The 19421-nt window shown below is 43.0% G+C and overlaps 1 protein-coding gene across 1 annotated transcript in view; it reads left to right on the top strand.

The window, feature by feature from the left end:
* Nucleotides 1-4315: 4315 nt before the first annotated feature.
* Nucleotides 4316-19421, top strand: part of DRC1 (dynein regulatory complex subunit 1) — a 41929-nt gene continuing 26823 nt past the window's right edge. Inside the window, exons 1-2 of the mRNA XM_042982337.1 lie at nucleotides 4316-4514; nucleotides 15383-15470. Of these exons, the coding sequence (XP_042838271.1) occupies nucleotides 4363-4514; nucleotides 15383-15470 (240 nt within the window). The 5' untranslated portion in view covers nucleotides 4316-4362. The remainder of the gene's footprint in view (nucleotides 4515-15382; nucleotides 15471-19421) is intronic.

Raw genomic sequence — 19421 nt, 5'->3', positions numbered from 1 at the left:
TTTTAATTTAAAATTGTTTCATTCTATTATTGATAAATATTTATTGTAATAAAAGTAAAGAGTAAATAATTTTTAAATCCTTTTAACTGTTTTCAGATTGTCTTCTTTATTTTTCCTTGGTAGATGCAAGAGGGGAGGGTGCTCTGAGGGAGAAGAATGCTGTCTCAGAATCACTGATTACTTTAGAGCATCATAGTGCAAGGTTTTTTGTTTTGTGTGTTTAAAGAGTGATCTGCCTGCTTGCTCCTGGGTGTTCCACAACCCTGTGACTTGTTTCAGAAAGCCGAGTACCAGGCAGGTGGCGGTAACAGCTGTTCGTAGTGTCCTGCTCTTGACTGCCCCAGAACTGGGTGCTGGGCAGTGTATAATAATAACCGGGTCACACTTCAATTAGTTGGGAAGGTGGTTGTCTTAAACACATTTTCTCACAGAAAAACGTATGGTGTTAATTTCCCAGGCTAATTCCACAAGAATCTAATGACATACACTTAGTACACCCAAACTTTAGTTCAGCTTATAAATCACAAGCTTTTATTTTAAAAACTCCTATTTTCTAACATTGCTTCTGAGAATATTTCCTATCTTTTACATCGGAAGTGGTTCCCAGCTCTGGCAGCAGGCATTTAAAGTTTTTGTCTCTAACAGGCTTTGAAGAAGGTGAGGGGAAGATGCCCCCTATTTTGCCCCGGGGCTGCCTCTCCAGCGGTGTGCTTTTAATCCCTTGCGCCACCCAGCCTCTCGGTCGCCCCAGCAGTTCCTCCTGCCCTTCTGTTCGCAAACCTCGAACACCTAGCGGGTACCTGACACATAGCAGGCACGCACCAGGTAAGCAGCTTGGGTCCGTCCAGGCTTAGACCCTGCGCCTCCAAAGTGTCTTTGCTTTTCTTCCTACTTTGCATCTTTTTTCCTTGCTCCCAAATTTCCTTAAGGAAAACTTGGTATCTGCTCCTTCCACTTGTCTTTTTGCTTTCATTCTGAAAGTTTCTCAAGACCTCCCAAACTTTTAATGCCATGACTGTTTCTTAGTCATGTTCAGCTTGGCAAGCTTTGGCCCAGGGCAGGTTACTTACTTTTTCTAAGCCTCCAATTCTTTGCTTGTAAAATGGGATTAGTAACATTACTGTGATCATGCACATGTGCTGTGAATGATGCACGGAGGTATTTGGCACAGTGGGTGGGTGGTCTGAGGTAGGTGCTCAGTTTCTACTAACATCTAGTTCTCTACTTTTTTTGCCTCTGAACTTTTCCCTAAGCCTGATGACCTACTCGTGACTTCCCTTCTTTCCTTTTTGTACCTTTTGTTGTCAGTACATGATGATGGTGAGGCAGTTCTAAAAATAACTTGAATAAAGTAAGATTGCCTGCTGAGAATCGTAGTAAAATTCACACAAATTGGGAGACAAGAATAAGCCAAGAAATTATGTAAATGTCTGATGAATCCCCAAACCCCAATTAAGGCGATCTGGTGTAATTTTATGGATGTGGAATTAAGTATGTGACTGGACTTGGTATACTTAAATCTAGTCTGGAAAAAGACTGTACGTTGAAGGTAGATGGCCAGCCTGTAGCCTGGCAAAGGAAGCCCATATTAGCCAGAAGGGTTTGCATGTATTACCCCAAACTTACCCAGGGATGGGGGTGAAAGGACTTGACCTACCTAGTCTTTGTGGCAAGTTATACCCACTGTGGGCCCTTGAGTTCATTACAGCCAATCGCACAGCATCAAGAAACTTGCCAGTTATAGTTGGATTCCATTTGTAGATCAGCCACAGACATATGCTGGTCTCAAGCCATAAATAAACAAGCTTTGTATGTCAGTTGCAGTGTCCTGCTCGAATTAGGGTATCCTTTTTTTCTTTCATGAGCTCATTAGTGTAAGTCCATTCTCAAATCAGCTCTGCTTTTGGAGTAGTGCCTACCAATGCGGACCAGACTCTGGATGCTTGTGAGTCATCACGGCAGACATCACCTACAACCCTCCCCCACATCCCTCTCACCCGTGACATTGGCCTGCTGCAGTCTCTTCAGGATCTCCTGTTACGACCCTTTAAAGACAACAACACAACAACTGTTTTATTATGTCAAAAGTGATTTGTTATTTGTAAACTTTTTTTAATTAAAAAAATTTTTTTTTGAGTTTATTTCAAGAGAGACAGAGTAAGCAGGGAAGGGGCAGAGAGGGAGGGGGAGAGAGAATCCCAAGCAGGCTCCACACTGTCAGTGCAGAGAGGGATGTGGGGCTCAAACTTCCAAACCCGCGAGACCATGACCTGAGCTGAAACTAAGAGTTGAAGGTTCAACCAACTAAGCCACCCAGGTGCCTCTGTAAACTTTTTGTTTAGAATAGAAAGTTAAAACCACCTGTGGACCCAGCCCCCAGAGATACCCACTACTTTGTGTTCTTTTTCTTTTCTTGCCAAATCGAAAGCTTTATGAAAGCACTGTATATTTGGGCAAATATACATTTTAATTCTTTATCCCCCTCCCCCCCCCCATGTTTTTATTTGAATTCCAATTAGTTAACATGCAGTGTACAATACAGTGATTCAAAACTTGCATATAATGCCCGGTGATCATTACAACAAGTAACACTCCTTAATCCCCATCACCTATTAACCACCCCCTCCCCCCACCTCCCCTCTGGTAACCATCTATTTGTTCTCTATATAGTTAAGAGTCTACTTCTTGGTTTGCCCCCCCCCCCCTTTGCTTGTTTGTTTTGTTTCTTAAATTCCACATATGAGAGAAATCATATGATATTTGTCTTTCTGACTTATTTTGCTTAACATAATACTCTGATCCATATCGTTGCAAGTGGCAAGGTTTCATTACTTTTATGGCTGTGTAATAATCCATTGTATATATACCACATCTTCTTTTTCCATTCATCAGTTGATGGACACTTGGGCTGTTTCCATAATTTGGCTATTGTAGAAAATGTATGAACATTGGGGTGCATGTATCCGGTTTTTTTTTAATTTTTAATTTAAATTCCAGCTGGTTAACATACAGTGTAATATTAGTTTCAGATGTACAATACAGTGATTCAACACTTGCATACAACACATAGGATACAAAATCAATGTATAGAAATCTGTTGCATTTCTGTATACCAATAATGAAGCAGCAGAAAGAAAAATTGAGGAATCAATCCCGTTTACAGTTGCACCAAAACCAATAAGTTACCTAGACATAAACCAAAGAGGAGAAAGACCTATACTCTGAAAACTGTAACACAAAGACATTCCATGCTCCTGGATAGGAAGAACAAAGATTGTTAAAATGTCTATACTACCCAAAGCAATCTACACGTTTAATGCAATCCCTATCCGAATACCAACAGCATTTTTCACAGAGCGAGAACAAGCAATCCTAAAATTTGTATGGAACCACAAAAGGCCCCGAGTAGACAAAGCAACCTTGAAAAAGAAAAGCAAAGCTGGAGGCATCACAATTCTGGACTTCAAGTTATATTACAGAGCTGTAGTCATCAAAACACTATGGTACTGGCATGAAAATAGACAAATAGATCAATGGAACAGAATAGAAAACCCAGAAATGAACCCAGAACTAGATGGTCAATTAATCTTCTACAAAGCAGTAAAGAATACTCAATGGGAAAAAGTCTCTTCAACAAATGATGTTGGAAAACTGGACAGCAACACGCAAAAGAAGGTAACTGGACCACTTTATTGCACCACACACAAAAATAAATTCAAACTGGACTAAAGACCTAAATGTGAGAACTGAAACCATAAAGATCCTAGAAGAGAACACAGGCAGTAACTTGATATTGGCCCTGCTTTGTGTTCATTTTTCTCCTGTCGGTACTATATATATTTCAAGTAAAATTTAGATCACATTCCATATACTGGGCTGCATCTCTCCCTCATGTAATACAGCTTTATGCCTTTCTAGGTCAGCCCCATTCTTGGTGGCTGCATTGGCTTCTATCCAATGAAAGCTGGATCAGTTCCCTTACTGATGGATGGACTTTGGGGTCATGCCAGTTTTTTAATATAATAACTGCAGTGAGCATACAGATACATCTGTGTACCTGTCATTCAGCAAACACTGGTTGAGCACTTACTACACATTAGGTGTTACGCTAGGCGCTATTTGTACAGGGCTGAGTGATGTAATTTTCACCCCTCCAAGGTAGAGCCTCAGGCGCATTATCTCCAGGGTAAAAACCACCAACTGGCACCACGTTCTGGATGCCGGTAGGCGGAGCCTGAGGAGGCCCGCGCGCACTCCAGCTGCGGGTCAGGTGACTGCACCCTGGCAACGGCTTGTTGCTGGCAACCGGGCGGTGGTCTCGCGGTGTTCTTAGGCAGCTGCCTGCGGCGGGAGGCACCTGCCATGAATCCGCCGGGGCCCTTGGGGGCCCTGGAGAAGGAGGAGGAACACTCGTCCACCCCGATTCTCGGGCCGTCCATACACTCCGACAACCCTCAGGAGCGGATCCAGGCCCGGCGTCTCCGCATCGCGGCGCGCCTGGAAGCCCGGAGGCGGTGAGCCGGGGGTCCGGGCGGGTCCGCAGCTGAGCGCCCGGGGTGACGGCGTCGCAGGGCGGGGACGAGGCGGGCGCCTTCCTGGGGCGGGAGGTCCTGCGGGGAGGGGCCGGCGGGCCCCACGTGTGAGCGGGACTTGTTTCTCGATGAAATAGGAAAAGTTTCTTCCAGAGGGTTCAAGCAAAGTATGGGATATTAAGACATTCGATACACCTGTAAAGTCAAAGACGGAAATAATAGTCCCTTCAGCACTTTTATTGAGACGCTGCTGTGCCATGCACTGTGAGCAATACACTGAAGACACAGGCCGTCCGTGACCTGCCCTCAGAGGTCTTTCCTCCTTCCATCCCAACCTGCCTGCCTTCCACATGCGTTTCTGGAGTGGACCTCAGCTGTCACTTCTGTTGGTCCCAGGGGCTTATCTGGTTGTGTGACACACAACCTCGTTCCCTTGTTCCTGAAGGGTCTGAGACTGATAATCATGACCTTCTCAGGCTAGGGTTGTTGCACCTGTCCGTTCACAGACACAGCGGGCTGTCATAAGGGGGTGCCAAGAGGCACCTGCATAATCTTCTGAATTCCTGAACACCTTCATTGCCTAACAGCACTTATACCTTGTCCTGCTGCTCGGGGTCAGCTACCCTACCATGGTGACTTCTTGTCTGCTGGCTATTGGACACAAGGGGCCCAGAGTGGTGTGGCTGTGTTCCAACAAAACTTTATTTATGGACACTAAAATTTGAATGTCGTGTAATGTTCATGTGTCACAAAACATTCTTAGTATTTTGATCTTGCTTTTCTACGTTAGTAAGCTTCACTTTTTAAGAGAAATTTTAGGCTCACAGCAAAATTGAATGGAAAGCACAGGAATTTCCCATATACCTTCTGCCTCCACACACGCACAGCCTGTCCCACTATCAACATCCCCCACCAGAGTGGTACCTTTGTTACAAATGATGAACTTGCATTGACACATCATCATTACCCGGTGTTCATAGTTTACATTATAATTCACTCTTGGTGTTCTGTGGATTTGGACAAAGACGGAGTGACAAGTATCTACCATTATAATGTCATACAGAATAGTTTCAATGCCCTAAAAGTCCTTTGTGCTCTGCCTATTCATCTGATCTTTTTCTTTAACCATTAAAAAGTGTAAAATGCATTCTTTGCTTGTGAGCCCTACAAAAACAGGTGGGTCATATTTGACTCACCTGCCAGTCTGAATGTATTGGATCCGTGTGATGTTTTGTGGGATATCTAGATGGTCCTGATCTATTCAGACTATATTTTGACAGCGATTAGAATTAACATGACCCTGTGAATGTGAGGATTATATGAGTATACATTATTATCTATTCCATGTAAATGTGAACTTCCTGATCCCTTTTCCCGATTGAGGTAGAAAATAATACATTTGGCCCGGTCAGCGGCCACCTTGTATGTACCTAAGGCCACTCTAATCTGCTCTAGCAAAGATACCACACTTGTGTGGCAGCAGCAATCAGGGCTGCTACTTGGGTGAACTTGCAGTATTGACAATCATTTTCTCAGAGCCATCCAGTGTTTGCAGTGGCCAGACCCATGACTTAAATGGAGACTTGATAGGGACCACCCCTCCTGCATCCTTGAGATCCCTAAGGGTGACACTAACACCCACCATACCCCCCTCCCCCCCACTTCTGGTTTTTGATTGTACTCAGGTGCAGTTGTAGAGGTGTCCATTTGTCCTTCCCTGCCATGATAACTCTTACAGGTCAAGGACTAATGTGGGAATTTCTCAAATTTCTAAGTATGTTAAGGTCACTCTGGTTGCTCTTTGAGGGAATAGTTGGAGAAGCCAGAAGTGCAAGTAAGGAGACCAGTTGGGAAGCAGTTGCATTGGTCCAGGTGAGGGATGGCTGGTCTGGACTAGTTAGTGGCAGTGGGTTTGGAGAGAAAGCGGATGTTACTCAAGACATATTTTAGAGCTTAAATTTCCTGGATTTACTGATTTTGGATATGCTGGTCAGAGATCGGGGGAAAAACAAGAATGGCTAAGTAGATGGTAGTGCCTTTTATTGAGATAATGAAGACAGTGATGGGGAAAGTGAGGCAGGTTTTGGAAATCAAGAGTTTGGCTTTGGACATATTAAGTGAAGCTGGATTTGGGGAAGGCATTAAAACCTAGAGGTCCATTAGACAGTTGGACGTGGGTCTTAAACTCAGAAGAGGATTCTGGATTAGGGATGTCAGTTAAAAGAGTCAGTAGCATTATGATTGTATTTAAAACCATGGGAATGGATTAAATTACACTGGAAAAGAGGATAAAAAGAGATGAGAAGAGAGCTCAGGCCACGCCCTAGGAAAGGTCTGCATTTAGAAATGGATAGAAAAGGAAACTCTGGCAAAGGGCTGTCTTCATTTTATAAGGACGACACAGAAGGGCCAGTTGGTGCTCGTGGAAAATAAGTGATGTGCACCTAATTTAACACCTGGAGCCGGTAATTTTTATAACACAGCTAATAATAATAGCCTGGAAAGAAAAGCAGACAGTGAACGTTTTCTTTGACTGAACTATGAATATAAACAGGCCAGCAAAATAATTCTACAAATAAAAGTAAAATTCGCAATACGAAATAAGAAAATAGTAATGGATCAATACCTTTTAATTATGTTAATGTATTTTTTTTTTTTTTTTTGGCGGCGGAGAGGGGGAGGAAGAAAAAAACACGAAGAAAAGTTTCCACAAGTGTTTTCAAAAGAATTCCGCAAGATGTAGAGAATGATTGTACATAAATGGCAGAACTGAGCTAACTCGGCTACGTGCATGGCTGTCACAGGCCAACTCTATTCTCCTTCTCCATGTTCTGTGAATTAACTTCCTTGTTAGTTTAAAGGATAACAGATAGAAAGGTGTTATATCGAAGCCTACACATATATTATTAAAAGTCAACAGTAACTGCAGAAATTGTTTAGAACTTAGAGCAACAAAAGATTTTTCAGAAAAGAGTGTTTTTATCACTGATCTTGTTTTGTTCCTGGCACGTGCTGGTAATAAAAAGCAGACTTTTAGTCCCTTGTGTTGTTTTAAATTATTTAGAGGCTCCTTGACTGCCTCTGGTGCCCACTGCCCTAATTGCTTGGGTCTTGATATGCCACGGAGGTGGAGCTTTTGGGAAGAAGCTGTTAATAGAATCGAATGTCATATAAAAATAACAGAATTAATAGGCTAAAGCTCCTGAAAATCCCAATCTCTACCGTCTCGGTTGAAATTTGAAATTCCTGGGAGATGTGATTCTGGAGTAAAAATGACAGATGGAACACATACATTTATCTTGGATCTCTATCAAAACTCCATTAGCGTGACATTTAAAGGGATTAAATAAAAAAGACATAAACCCACGAAGTCAAGCAAAACAGAAGGACTCAACAGCAACAACACTTCGGGAGCTGAGAAGCATAAGGACAGATGGTAGATGGCTTAGCAGATTCAAGAATATGGAAATATAAACTGGTAGTGAGGAAAGCTGAGCACCCCCTTGATTTACTCTGCAGTAAGTCTGCAAAAGGCCAGGAGATCGGAAGCATCACCTTCATATGGAAGTAGAGGAGAAGAAGGGGACTAAAATAAGGTTTGGAAAGTTAATAGTTGGGTGTCAAGAACCTTTTCCCCACCTTGCACAAAAGACTGGGAGTCTGGAGGAAGTAAAATGGAGGATCTGTGGTTTGGGGCATGCTGGACAGAGAAGAGGCAAGAGCATTGTCCTCAAAGCAAAGGGGGGCACCTGGGTGGCTCAGTCGGCTGAGCGTCTGACTCTTGATTTTGGCTCAGGTCATGATACCAGAGTCATGGGATCGAGCTCTGTGTCTGGCCGAGCATAGAGCCTACTTAAGATTCTCTCTCTCTCTCTCTCTCTCTCTCTCTCTCTCTCTCTCTCTCTCTCTCAATCTCTCTCTCCTGCCCCCCTCTCCTGCTCACACACACCCACTCTCTTTCTCTCAAATAAAAAAGAATTAAAAAAATAAGCAAGGGGGTTCTGTGACCATGTGCACACTGGAGATGAGACCTTGCTTTCCTTCTGCCCATTCCGGAAATTTGGGCAGTTGGAGCTTCACCTCGCAGGCAGGAGATTGACATCTCTCTGTAGAACCTGAGCAGCCTGCAAGGAAGGATTTAAAGGCACTGAAAGCCAGATTTGCACACCAGGCCATCCAAGTAGATCGTCCTGCACTGAAGTTCACTGTTAAGCTACACCCTTGCATTCAGAGCTTTCGTTCAGCTTTTCAGTCTTATGGGGGTAAGGTAGCCAATGACTTCTAGATGTCTGAGGAAAGTCTTTACCATAAAAGGTAGACACCAAAATGAACACACAGAAAAAACAACTCAGAGGAACTTGAGACTATGTAGGAAGAAAGGGCAGTCAATACTGATGCAACAGCCTATCATTAAGATGATCCAAGGAGAAAAAAGAAATGATATTGCAACCATGGAACAAGAATGGGATGCTGTTGAAAGAACAAAATAGAGCTCTTAGAAATTGAAAAATGTGATAGAAATGGAAAACTCTAGAAGGGTTGGGAAGTAAAGGTCGTGGAATCACATAGAAGATAGAGCAAATAGAGAAACTAGTAGAAAAAAAGATTTTTGAAAATTAGAGGACTAGTCCAGGAGATCTAGTATTTCTTTCTATTCTTTAAGTGTTTATTTTTGAGCGAAAGGGAGAGAGAGTGTGAGTGGGGGAGAGGCAGAGAGAGAAGGGCCAGAGGATCCAAAGGGGGCTCTGCGCTGACAGCAGAGAGCCTGATGAGTGGTTCAGACTCGAGAACCAAACCATGAGATCATGACCTGAGCCAAAGTCGAACACTTAACCAACTGAGCCACCCAGGTGCCCCTAGGATCTCCTTTCTGGATCCTTAAAGAAAGGGCAGAGCAAACAGAGGGGAGGAAATTATCACTGAAAGTATTTGAGAAAATTTATTAGAACTGAAGTTTATGAGTTTTCCAGCTGGTGGGGAACACCTGACTGAAAATGTGCAGCCAATGGCTGAAAGTAGACCCACGCACAGGCACACCATCGAGAAAGTTCAGTGTTACCAAAAAAACCCAAGTTTCAGCTGCCTGTAGCTTGAAAAGCCAATACTCAAGAGACAAGTTTTGATTGGAAAAGAATATGAGCTTTATTCAGAGGGCTGGCCACCTGGGGAGAGGGCAGACTCTAGTTCAAAAACCACCTTAGGTTTCTGCCTGGCCCAAAGATTTTAGCGCAGTGAATCAGTAAAAGGAGAACACAGTGGTCTCTAACACTTCTTCATTGCAAGCAGACGCAATGGTACCAGCTAGACGTTATCATGGCAGTGAGAGGTCAGAGGTGGTGCCTGGGGTGGAGGGGTGGGGGAAGGTTGTGTGAGAGGGTTTGGTCCAGAGTCTTTCTAGGAAACAATGCAATGCATAATCTATAGATACACAAAGAAAAGTTTAATCGATCACTCAGGCTAAAGGAGCTTGCTAAAATGTAAAGACTACTAAGGTGGCTGGAGGGGCCGAGGCAGTGGCTTCAAGAGCACTGAGAACCAAGAGAAGGAGCCTACGAGTTTCCAGAGTGGAAACAACTGTCACATGCAAAGAAAGGATTAAGAAACAGGGCGACTTCAGGTTTTTGAAGTAGCAATGATTTCCAACCCAGCCAAACAATCAATGAAGTTCCAAGTTTTTTACTCCTGAGAAGGGACTTTGATTGGTCAGGAGGTGGGATATTCAAGAAGGTGGCAGCTCCATTGAGACCACATGTATGGCAGCAGTGAGGAAGCAGTTTCCCGAAAGAGGGATTCCACTCAAACCCGAGGAGAGAGAAGCCTGGGACAACTCCATTGGAATATGCTAGGTCAGCATCAAACAATAGAAATACAACATGAGGGGTGTCTGGGTGGCTCAGTTGGTTGAGCAACCAACTTGCAGCTCAGGTCATGATCTCACGGTTCATGAGTTCGAGCCCCGCATGGGGCTCTGTGCTGGTGGTGCAGAGCCTGCTTGGGATTTTCTCTCTCCCTTCTTTCTCACTCCTACCCCGCTTGTTCTCTCTCTCAAAATAAATAAATAAACTTTTAAAAAAAGGCATACAATATGAGCCACATATGTAATTAAAATTTTCTGCTGAACCAAGCTTATAAGTAAATTTCTCAAAACACAAAACAAAACAAAAAATTTTTCTAGTAGCCCCATTAAAGTGAACAAAAGAGGTGAAATTAAATTTTGTAATTTGTTTTATTTAATCTTCTATATAAAAATATTGTTTTAACATGTGATCAGTATAAATCATATTGAGATAGTTTGCTTTTTTTGTTTGTTTTTCATTCAAAGTCTCCAAAATCCATGTAGTTTGTATTTTATACTCACAGCATATTTCGGTTTGGATCAGCCGGCTACCATATTGGACAGTGGCTACCATATTGGGCAGTGCAGTGCTAGGAAAGTTAAAAATGATAAGTAAAAGGAAGCAATGGGATTCACGTTAAAACTAGGTAATAAGAGTTGGTAGCATAGTTATTTTTCTTTCTGGAGCACTGGTCTTTGCTTCAGGAAGTTGTTGGAAGGCTTTTTAAATAGAGTTGGTAATTAATTGGTGGTTTAAGTAGAAAGTCAAGAGAATGAGTGCATTTTGTCTGATAATGGGAAAGCCATTAACCTGCAACGTCTGAAGACCTGAGTAAAATGGAACAGTTTTCTTAGTAATGGCAAAGAGTAGGTTCAATAAGAACAGGGAAGTGAATGAAATGACAAGAAAGAAAATGAGTTTTTGGTTCGATTTGGAGTTGGGGGGTGGTGGTATCTCAACTGCAGATTTCAAAAATGATGTAACACTATGTAGCGCTGTGCTGAACTTTGAACAAGGGAGTGGAAATGGAAGTCAGTATTACGGAAAAAATTTAAGAGTCGCCTGGATGACTCAGTTCGTTGAGCATTTTTTAAATTCTTTTTATTTTATTTTATATGTATATAATTTATTGTCATATTGGTTTTCATACAATACCCAGTGCTCATCCCAACAGGTGCCCTCCTCAATGCCCATCACCCACTTTCCCCTCTACCCCAACCCCCATCAACCCTCAGTTTGTTCTCTGTATTTAAGAGTCTCTTATGGTTTGCCTCCTTCCCTCTCTGTAACTTTTTTTCCCCCTTCCACTCCCCCATGATCTTCTGCTAAGTTTCTCAGGATCTACATATGAGTGAAAACATATGGTATCTGTCTTTCTCTGCCTGACTTATTTCACTTAACATAATACCCTCCAGGTTCCATCCACATTGCTGCAAATGGCATGGTTTCATTCTTTCTCACTGCCAAGTAGTATTCCACTGTATATATACACCACATCTTCTTTATCCATTCATCAGTTGAAGTACATTTAGGCTCTTTCCATAATTTGGCTATTGTTGAAAGTGCTGCTATAAACATTGGGGTACAAGTGCCCCTATGCATCAGCACTCCTGTATCCCTTGGGTAGATTCCTAGCAGTGCTATTGCTGGGTCGTAGGGTAGATCTATTTTTAATCTTTTGAGGCACCTCCACACTGTTTTCCAGAGTGGCTGTACCAGTTTGCATTCCCACCAGCAGTGCCAGAGGGTTCCTGTTTCTCCACATCCTCGCCAGCATCTATAGTTTCCTGATTTGTTCATTTTAGCCACTCTGACTGGCGTGAGGTGACATCTGAGTGTGGTTTTGATTTGTATTTCCCTGATGAGTGACGTTGAGCATCTTTTCATGTGCCTGTTGGCCATCTGGATGTCTTCTTTAGAAAAGTGTCTATTCATGTCTTTTTCCCATTTCTTCACTGGATTGTTTGTTTTTCGGGTGTGGAGTTTGGTGAGTTCTTTATAGATTTTGGATACTAGCCCTTTATCTGATATGTCATTGAACATCTGACTCTTGATTTCAGCTCAGGTCATGTTGTGGCTCACGAGATCGAGCCTGGAGTTGGGCTCTGAGCTGAGTGTGAAGCCTGCTTGGGATTCTTTCTCTTCCTCTGTCCTACATCTCTTTCTTTCTCTCCCTCTTTCTCCTTCAAAATAAATAAGTAAACATTTAAAAAAAAAAAAAAGAAAAGAAAAAAGGGGCTCTTGGGTGACTCAGTCATTAAGTGTCTGACTCTTGATTTCAGGTCAGGTCATGATCTCCTGGTCTGTGGGTTTGAGTCCCGTGTCTGGCTCTGTGCTGCCAGCTCAGAGCCTGGAGCCTGCTTCAGATTCTCTGTCTCCGTCTCTCTCTGCCCCTCCCCTTATGCTCTCTCTCTCTCTCCCTCTTTCTCTCTCTGTCCCTCTCTCCCTCCCTATCTCTCAAAAATAGACATTTAAAAAATCAAGAAAAAATGAGACAAAGGGATCTGCTTATTTCATTGTGGATGAGATGCTAAGATGATGGTTTCATTTTTCTTTCTTTTTTTTTTTTAGAGGATTTTTAAAAAGGTTGTTTATTTATTTTGAGAGAGAGAGAGAGAGAGGGAGAGAGCATGCACAAGTAGGGGAGGGGCAGGGAGAGAGGGAGAGAGAGAATCCCAGGCAAGCTCCACGCTGTCATGGAAGAACCTAATGCGGGGCTCGATCTCATGAACCCTGAGGTCATGACCTGAGCCAAAATCAAGAGTCATGGACTTAACCAACTGATCCACCCAGGTGCCCCATCATTTGTCTTAAGGCAGTACTGGGAGTCCTGGTGGTCACTGTTCGCCAGAGGAGAGAGTGGACCTCCATGCTGTAATGGTGTGGTTGGTGGGGTCATGCCCCCATGCCTCCTCTAAAGAAGCCCATAATCTAGAACCTTGTTTCACCCCCTCCGCTTTGGTCTCATTTTCTGATTAACACACACGCACACACACATACACACTGTAAAATTCAAGTAATACAAAAATATAGAAAATAGAAGTCCTCAGTAAAGTTCCCTTTCCTTAAATAACTACTGTCACCTTCCAAAAATATTCCTATGTGTACATAAGCCTACTTTAAAAAGAAAATTGATGTTATAGTTTGCATATTGTTCTACAACTGGCTCTTTTTACTTAACTATTGTGGACATCTTTGCTTACTGCTAGATATCACATAGTGCTCTTTATAGGCTACAAAATACTTTCTTCTATTGGCTCCTAAACTCTTAAACAGGCGGGTATTGATATGTGTGTAAGAATGTTTCCATATTCCTTCTAGTGTAGTCAGGGCTGTAATAATCATTCTGCACGTTTCTCAGAGTACTTGCACAGAATTCTTCGAGTTCTTCCTGTAGAGAATTCTTGATGGTTGGGTCAGAGGGGAGGCATATTTAAGTTTGCGATAAATCTTGCCAAGGCACCTTTTAGACACACTGTTACAGTTCACACCCTCAGCCGTGGAGTGATAAGAATAGTTGGGCACCCACACCATAGCCCACACCTGATGTTATTAATCACCTTTTAAATCTTTTCTCGTCTGATGGGAATGCAAGCTGGTGCAGCCACTCTGGAAAACAGTATGGAGGTTCCTCAAAAAACTAAAAATAGAACTACCCTACAACCCAGCAACTGCACTACTAAGCATTTATCCACGGGATACAGGTGTGCTGTTTCGAAGGGACACATGCACCCCCATGTTTATAGCAGCACTATCAACAATAGCCAAAGTATGGAAAGAGCCCAAATGTCCATCGATGGATGAATGGATAAAGAAGATGTGGATGGATGAATGGATAAAGAGATACACACACACACACACACACACACACACACACACACACACACACACACTGGAATATTACTCGGCAATCAAAAAGAATGAAATCTTGGGGCGCCTGGGTGGCTCAGTCGGTTAAGCGTCCAACTTCGGCTCAGGTCATGATCTCACAGTCCGTGAGTTCGAGCCCTGCATCGGGCTCTGGTGCTGACAGCTCAGAGCCTGGAGCCCATTTCAGATTCTGTGTCTCCCTCTCTCTCTGCTCCTCCCCTGTTCATGCTCTGTCTCTCTCTGTCTCAAAAATAAATAAATGTTAAAAAAAAAAAAGAATGAAATTTTTCCATTTGCAACTACGTAGCTGGAACTGGAGGGTATCATGCTAAGTGAAATTAGTCAGAGAAAGACAAAAATCCTATGACTTCACTCATAGGAGGACTTTAAGAGACAAAACAGATGAACATAAGGGAAGGGAAACAAAAATAATATAAAAACGGAGGGGGACAAAACACAAGAGACTCATAATTATGGAGAACAGACGGAGGGTTGCTGGAGGGGTTGTGGGAGGGGGGATGGGCTAAATAGGTAAGGGACCCTAAGGAATCCACTCCTGAAATCATTGTTGCACTATATGCTAACTAATTTGGATGTAAATTTTAAAAAATAAAAAATAAAATAAATAAAAAAAATCTTTTCTCGTCTGATATGGAGAGAAATAATACCTCACAGGCTTTTCAATTTCATTTCTCTGGTTCTGCGTGAAGTCGAACATATTCCCAAATGTCTGTTTACTATATGTGTTTCTTCTGTAAAATCCTTGTCCACATCCTTTGCCGGTTTTTCTAATTGGTATTTTATCTTTTTTGTATTGATTTGAAGGAGCCCATACTATTTTTCTAGGTGGCAAAATTTTGTTAAGTATCTTTTACCGGTTTATGCCTTCATTTTCAAGAAGAGTTTTAAATGTTAGGAAGTAAAGTCTTTCAATTTCCCTCCCCCCGCCTTTAGTCTTATTCTCAGATGGGTTCCCTCCTGTGTTTACTTCTAGTGTTTTTATAATTGCGTGTTTTAAAAATATTTAACTTTTTATCCATGTGGGATGTATTTTTGTATATGGCGTGACGTACTGTGGAAACTCTAAATATAGAATCTACGTACTAGAAATAACTTCAGTTTTTCCACTGTCTCCCATCATAGGGAAGCGCTTGGAGAATATTTAGATGGAAAGAAAGAGAGTGAGGAAGATCAAAGCAAGAGCTACAAGCAGAAAGAAGAAAGCAGACTGGTATGAGCTGGGTGGCGCATGGGTCCCATCAGCCTGTGACACTAGGGAGCTGGGTGTGTTGTCATGGCTTTCGTACTTTGCTAGAAGAATCTCAATAGAGATCCCATGTTCCTGCCTGTAGGCGGAAGTGAATTTGAACCTTTCCCGTTTTGAGAGCTCTCTAGGAGTGAGCTTTCATGTTATCTGATGGACTGTTCTTAAGCTCAAGTCCAAATGTTTAGGCTGCCCATTCAGGGCCTACCGTTCCCACCCTAGTCGATCCCAAACTAATTTCACAGTCTTCGGTCCCACTGGTACCTACCTTGAGCCTTGGCTCTGGCTTGGCTGATCCACTCGCTGACCTCCAGTGGGGCTCTGGTCTTCCGGTTGTGTGCCTCTGATCATCCAGAACGCTAAGCCCCTCCCCTCCTCTCTTCCCCCCTCTCCTCTACCCTTCTTTTCTCATCTCCTCTCATCAGGATGCCTTCCCATATTTCAAGACCATCTCAAGTCCCAACTTGATACACGTCCAATACTTCTTTGTGCCACGCCTTTAATTTTAGACCATTTTCTCCCTTCTGTGACTTCAAATGTGTGTGCCTGCAGTGTCCCCAGTGTGTAAACTCTGTATGCCTGTGGAGTAGTACAGAGCTCGGACTCCATATAAAAAGAAATTTATTGATGGCTCTCCCACGGCAATGTCAGGGCTCCTGGGATACTTAATAAAGGACTTGGAACAAGAGGTGCAGGAAGAATAAACAACAGTTGCAAACAGCAAGCAAAACTGGCAAAGTGCTGCATTTAATTAATTGCTAAGTGAATATCAGAGGCACTGGGACTGTAGGAATTGGGGTAAGGAGGAGGGCTCCCCAAGGGGGGGCTGATTGGGAAAGGTTATATGGAGAAAGTGGGATTTGAGCTGCGTCTTGGGAAAAAAAGTGGGACTGATAAAAACAGAGAGGAGAGAGATGATTCCTGGCAGAAATCGAAGTGCGCTTGGAGAAAAAAAATATTCAACTTACTGCAGGTCATAACAGAGCATAGAGATACACGGAGAGCACTGCACGGTATGGTGTTAAGGATAAGATACTTTACGGCCGTGGAAAGAAGACCGCAGTGCTGTGTGCTTTTGTTCCAGATCGGGTGCTTCCTGTGAAATAGAGTCACGCCATGTGTTTTTACTGATGTTACTTCATCAAAGGGTCGAGGATCTCTGGGCATTGCTGGTTAGGATAAAAAGGATATTGTATTAATCTGGAATGTACTGTTACAGTTTCTACCGATAGGATCTTGAAACTACCGATACGCAGTTCATCCTGAGCACTCTTTGAGCGTAAACCAGAAGAGATAATACTGTTTTCATTAGTAGTTTCTCCGGCTCCCTTTCACTTGGACTTAAGTCATGTAACGTGTTGGCATAGAAAAGAAATGTATAAAAACCAAAATGCTCCCTTCCTCAATATCCAGATATTAATCACCAGTTTTGCCCTAAGACTTGGACAGGAAGGGCCCCTGTCATTGGCTTTGCACCTTATCAATCATTTTTAACTGGTGATTCTTTTGTTTCCTGTTTAATCTTGGTCTGCTCCAATTTTATAAAGATGTCTTTCCAAGTTTTCTCTTAGCAGCTTTATTGTTCTATCATTTACATTTTGGTCCATAATCTATCTAGAATTGATTTTTTTTTAATGTTTATTTTTGAGACAGAGAGAGACAGAGCATGAACGGGGGAGGGTCAGAGAGAGAGGGAGACACAGAACCAGAAACAGGCTCCAGGCTCTGAGCTGTCAGCACAGAGCCCGATGCGGGGCTCGAACTCACAGACCGTGAGATCATGACCTGAGCCGAAGTTGGACGCTTAACCGACTGAGCCACCCAGGCGCCCCTAGAATTGATTTTTGTATGTGGTGTAAAGGTCAGGCTCAAAGTTCACTGCTTTGTTTATGGATTTTTAATGGACCCAGCACCATTTATTGAAAAGATCATCCTAAAAAAAAAAAAGAAGAAGAAGAAGAAAAAGAATGTATCATCCTTTCCCCACTGCATCATTTTCCCCATCTTTGTTGTGAATCAGGCGATCACATGTGTGGGTTTGTTTCTAGATTCTGTATTCTGTTCTATTGGCCTATTTGTCCGACTTTATTACAATTCCACATGATTTTAACTACTGTAGCCTTATGACAGATCTTGACATCTGGTAAGGTAGGCCCTCCAGCTTTGTGGTTCTTCAAGATTGTTTTGGCTAGTCTTGAACCTCTGGATTTCCATATAAATTTTACAAATCAGCTTGTCAATTGCCACCAAAAAACTTGCTGGGATTTTAATTGAGGTCAGATGGAATCTATAGATCAATTTGGGAAAGAATTAATATCGACAATGAGATTTGTGATCCATGAGTATAAAATAGCCCTCCACTTATTTAGGTATTCTTCAATTTTGCTCAACAATGTTTCACACACTGTGTTGAGGCTATAACTCTTTACTGCTGGTATATAAAAGTACAATTGTTTTTTTTTAATTTTTTTAATGTTTATTTATTTTTGAGAGAGACAGAGTGACAGAGCGTGAGTGGGGGAAGGGCAGAGAAAGAGAGAGACACAGAATCCAAAGCAGGCTCCAGGCTCTGAGCTGTCAGCACAGAGCCTGACGCGGGGCTCAAACTCACAAACTGCGAGATCATGACCTGAGCTGAATGCTTAACCTTAAGACTGAGCTACCCAGGCGCCCGAATAAAAGTACAGTTGGTTTTTATATAGTGACCTGATGTTCAGTTAACCCTGTCAAATTCACTTGTTAATTCTAAGAGTTTACCTGCGGTTTCTTTTGTTTGTGTGTTTATTTTTTACATATAGAATCGTATCATCTGAAAATGACAGTTTTAGCTTTTCCTGTGTCTGTTGATCTGTTGGTGACTGTAGCATTTTCAGTTTTACTTTGAGTCTGAGATACTCGATGCAGAAATTTCTCATGTTTACATCGTCTGAGCAGGCAACAGAGAATCGCTCAAAACTACAGGAAAGCCTTTACTTCCGTAGGCGTGGAAAACCATTTGGTACCAGTGATAAAACTGCAGCCATTTAAAAAAAAGTCTGGAATACCCCGGATATCTAGGTGAAGGCTCCGTTCTGTATTCAGTAAAAGTGCATTTCCAGATGTCTTTAGAAGGATGAGATGAGATAGAACCTCTGATCGTCTCAATGACTCCTTCGTGCGGTGATGTTTATTGGTTCTCGTTCAGAAACGATTTGAGAGCTGGAGAATTTATGAGTTCCAAAACGGACTTGGAAAAACCCAGGCATAGCCTAAGGATACCTGAACTTTTTGTTGAAAGTGCGTGGTCACCCAAAGGCCAGGAGTAAAGACACGGAGTGTGGAATTCAAAGAGGGAGTTTTTTTTTGGGGGGGGGGGGGTCCGAATCGCAAACTTCCTGAGCCATTATTGGTGACAGCGGGGCGGCCAGCCTCAGTGGTTCTCTCCTGTTTCAGAGACTCTCAGAAGATCCCACGTAACATGAGCTGAAACCTGGAAGCTCATTCCCTTGCCTTACTTAATAGTTCGGAGCATAAGTACACTGTCCAGGGCTGATATGGGGGTTCCTGGATACTGGGGCCCTCATCTCCTGCCTGTCCTTAGGTGGCTTTCATCTGCCCATCGCGTCGTACTCGAGCACCACACGCCAGCTCGGGAGATGGGGGGACGGGGCAGCAGAGGGTACGCCTCCTCCCTTCACCGCACGATTCAGAAGCGGCACACATCACTCGGGCTCGTGTCCTGTTGATCGGACTGTATTCTAGCGGCAGAGGAGGTTGGGAAGTGTATCCACTTGGGAAGGCCAAATGTCCACCTAATGTCGGGGGTTCTGTTACTCAAAGAAGAGGAGGGATGTCGGAGGATGACTGCCATTTTCTGCCTCACCCCTCCCGCTGAATTCTCAGAAAGACCCCTGGCCGTGTCACCCACTTTGGAGGCGT

Source organism: Panthera tigris, chromosome A3 (assembly GCF_018350195.1).
Source record: "Panthera tigris isolate Pti1 chromosome A3, P.tigris_Pti1_mat1.1, whole genome shotgun sequence".
In the NCBI taxonomy this organism is placed as follows: domain Eukaryota; kingdom Metazoa; phylum Chordata; class Mammalia; order Carnivora; family Felidae; genus Panthera; species Panthera tigris.
The sequence above is the reverse complement of the archived record's forward strand: the minus strand, read 5'-3'. Positions and strand labels throughout refer to the sequence as shown.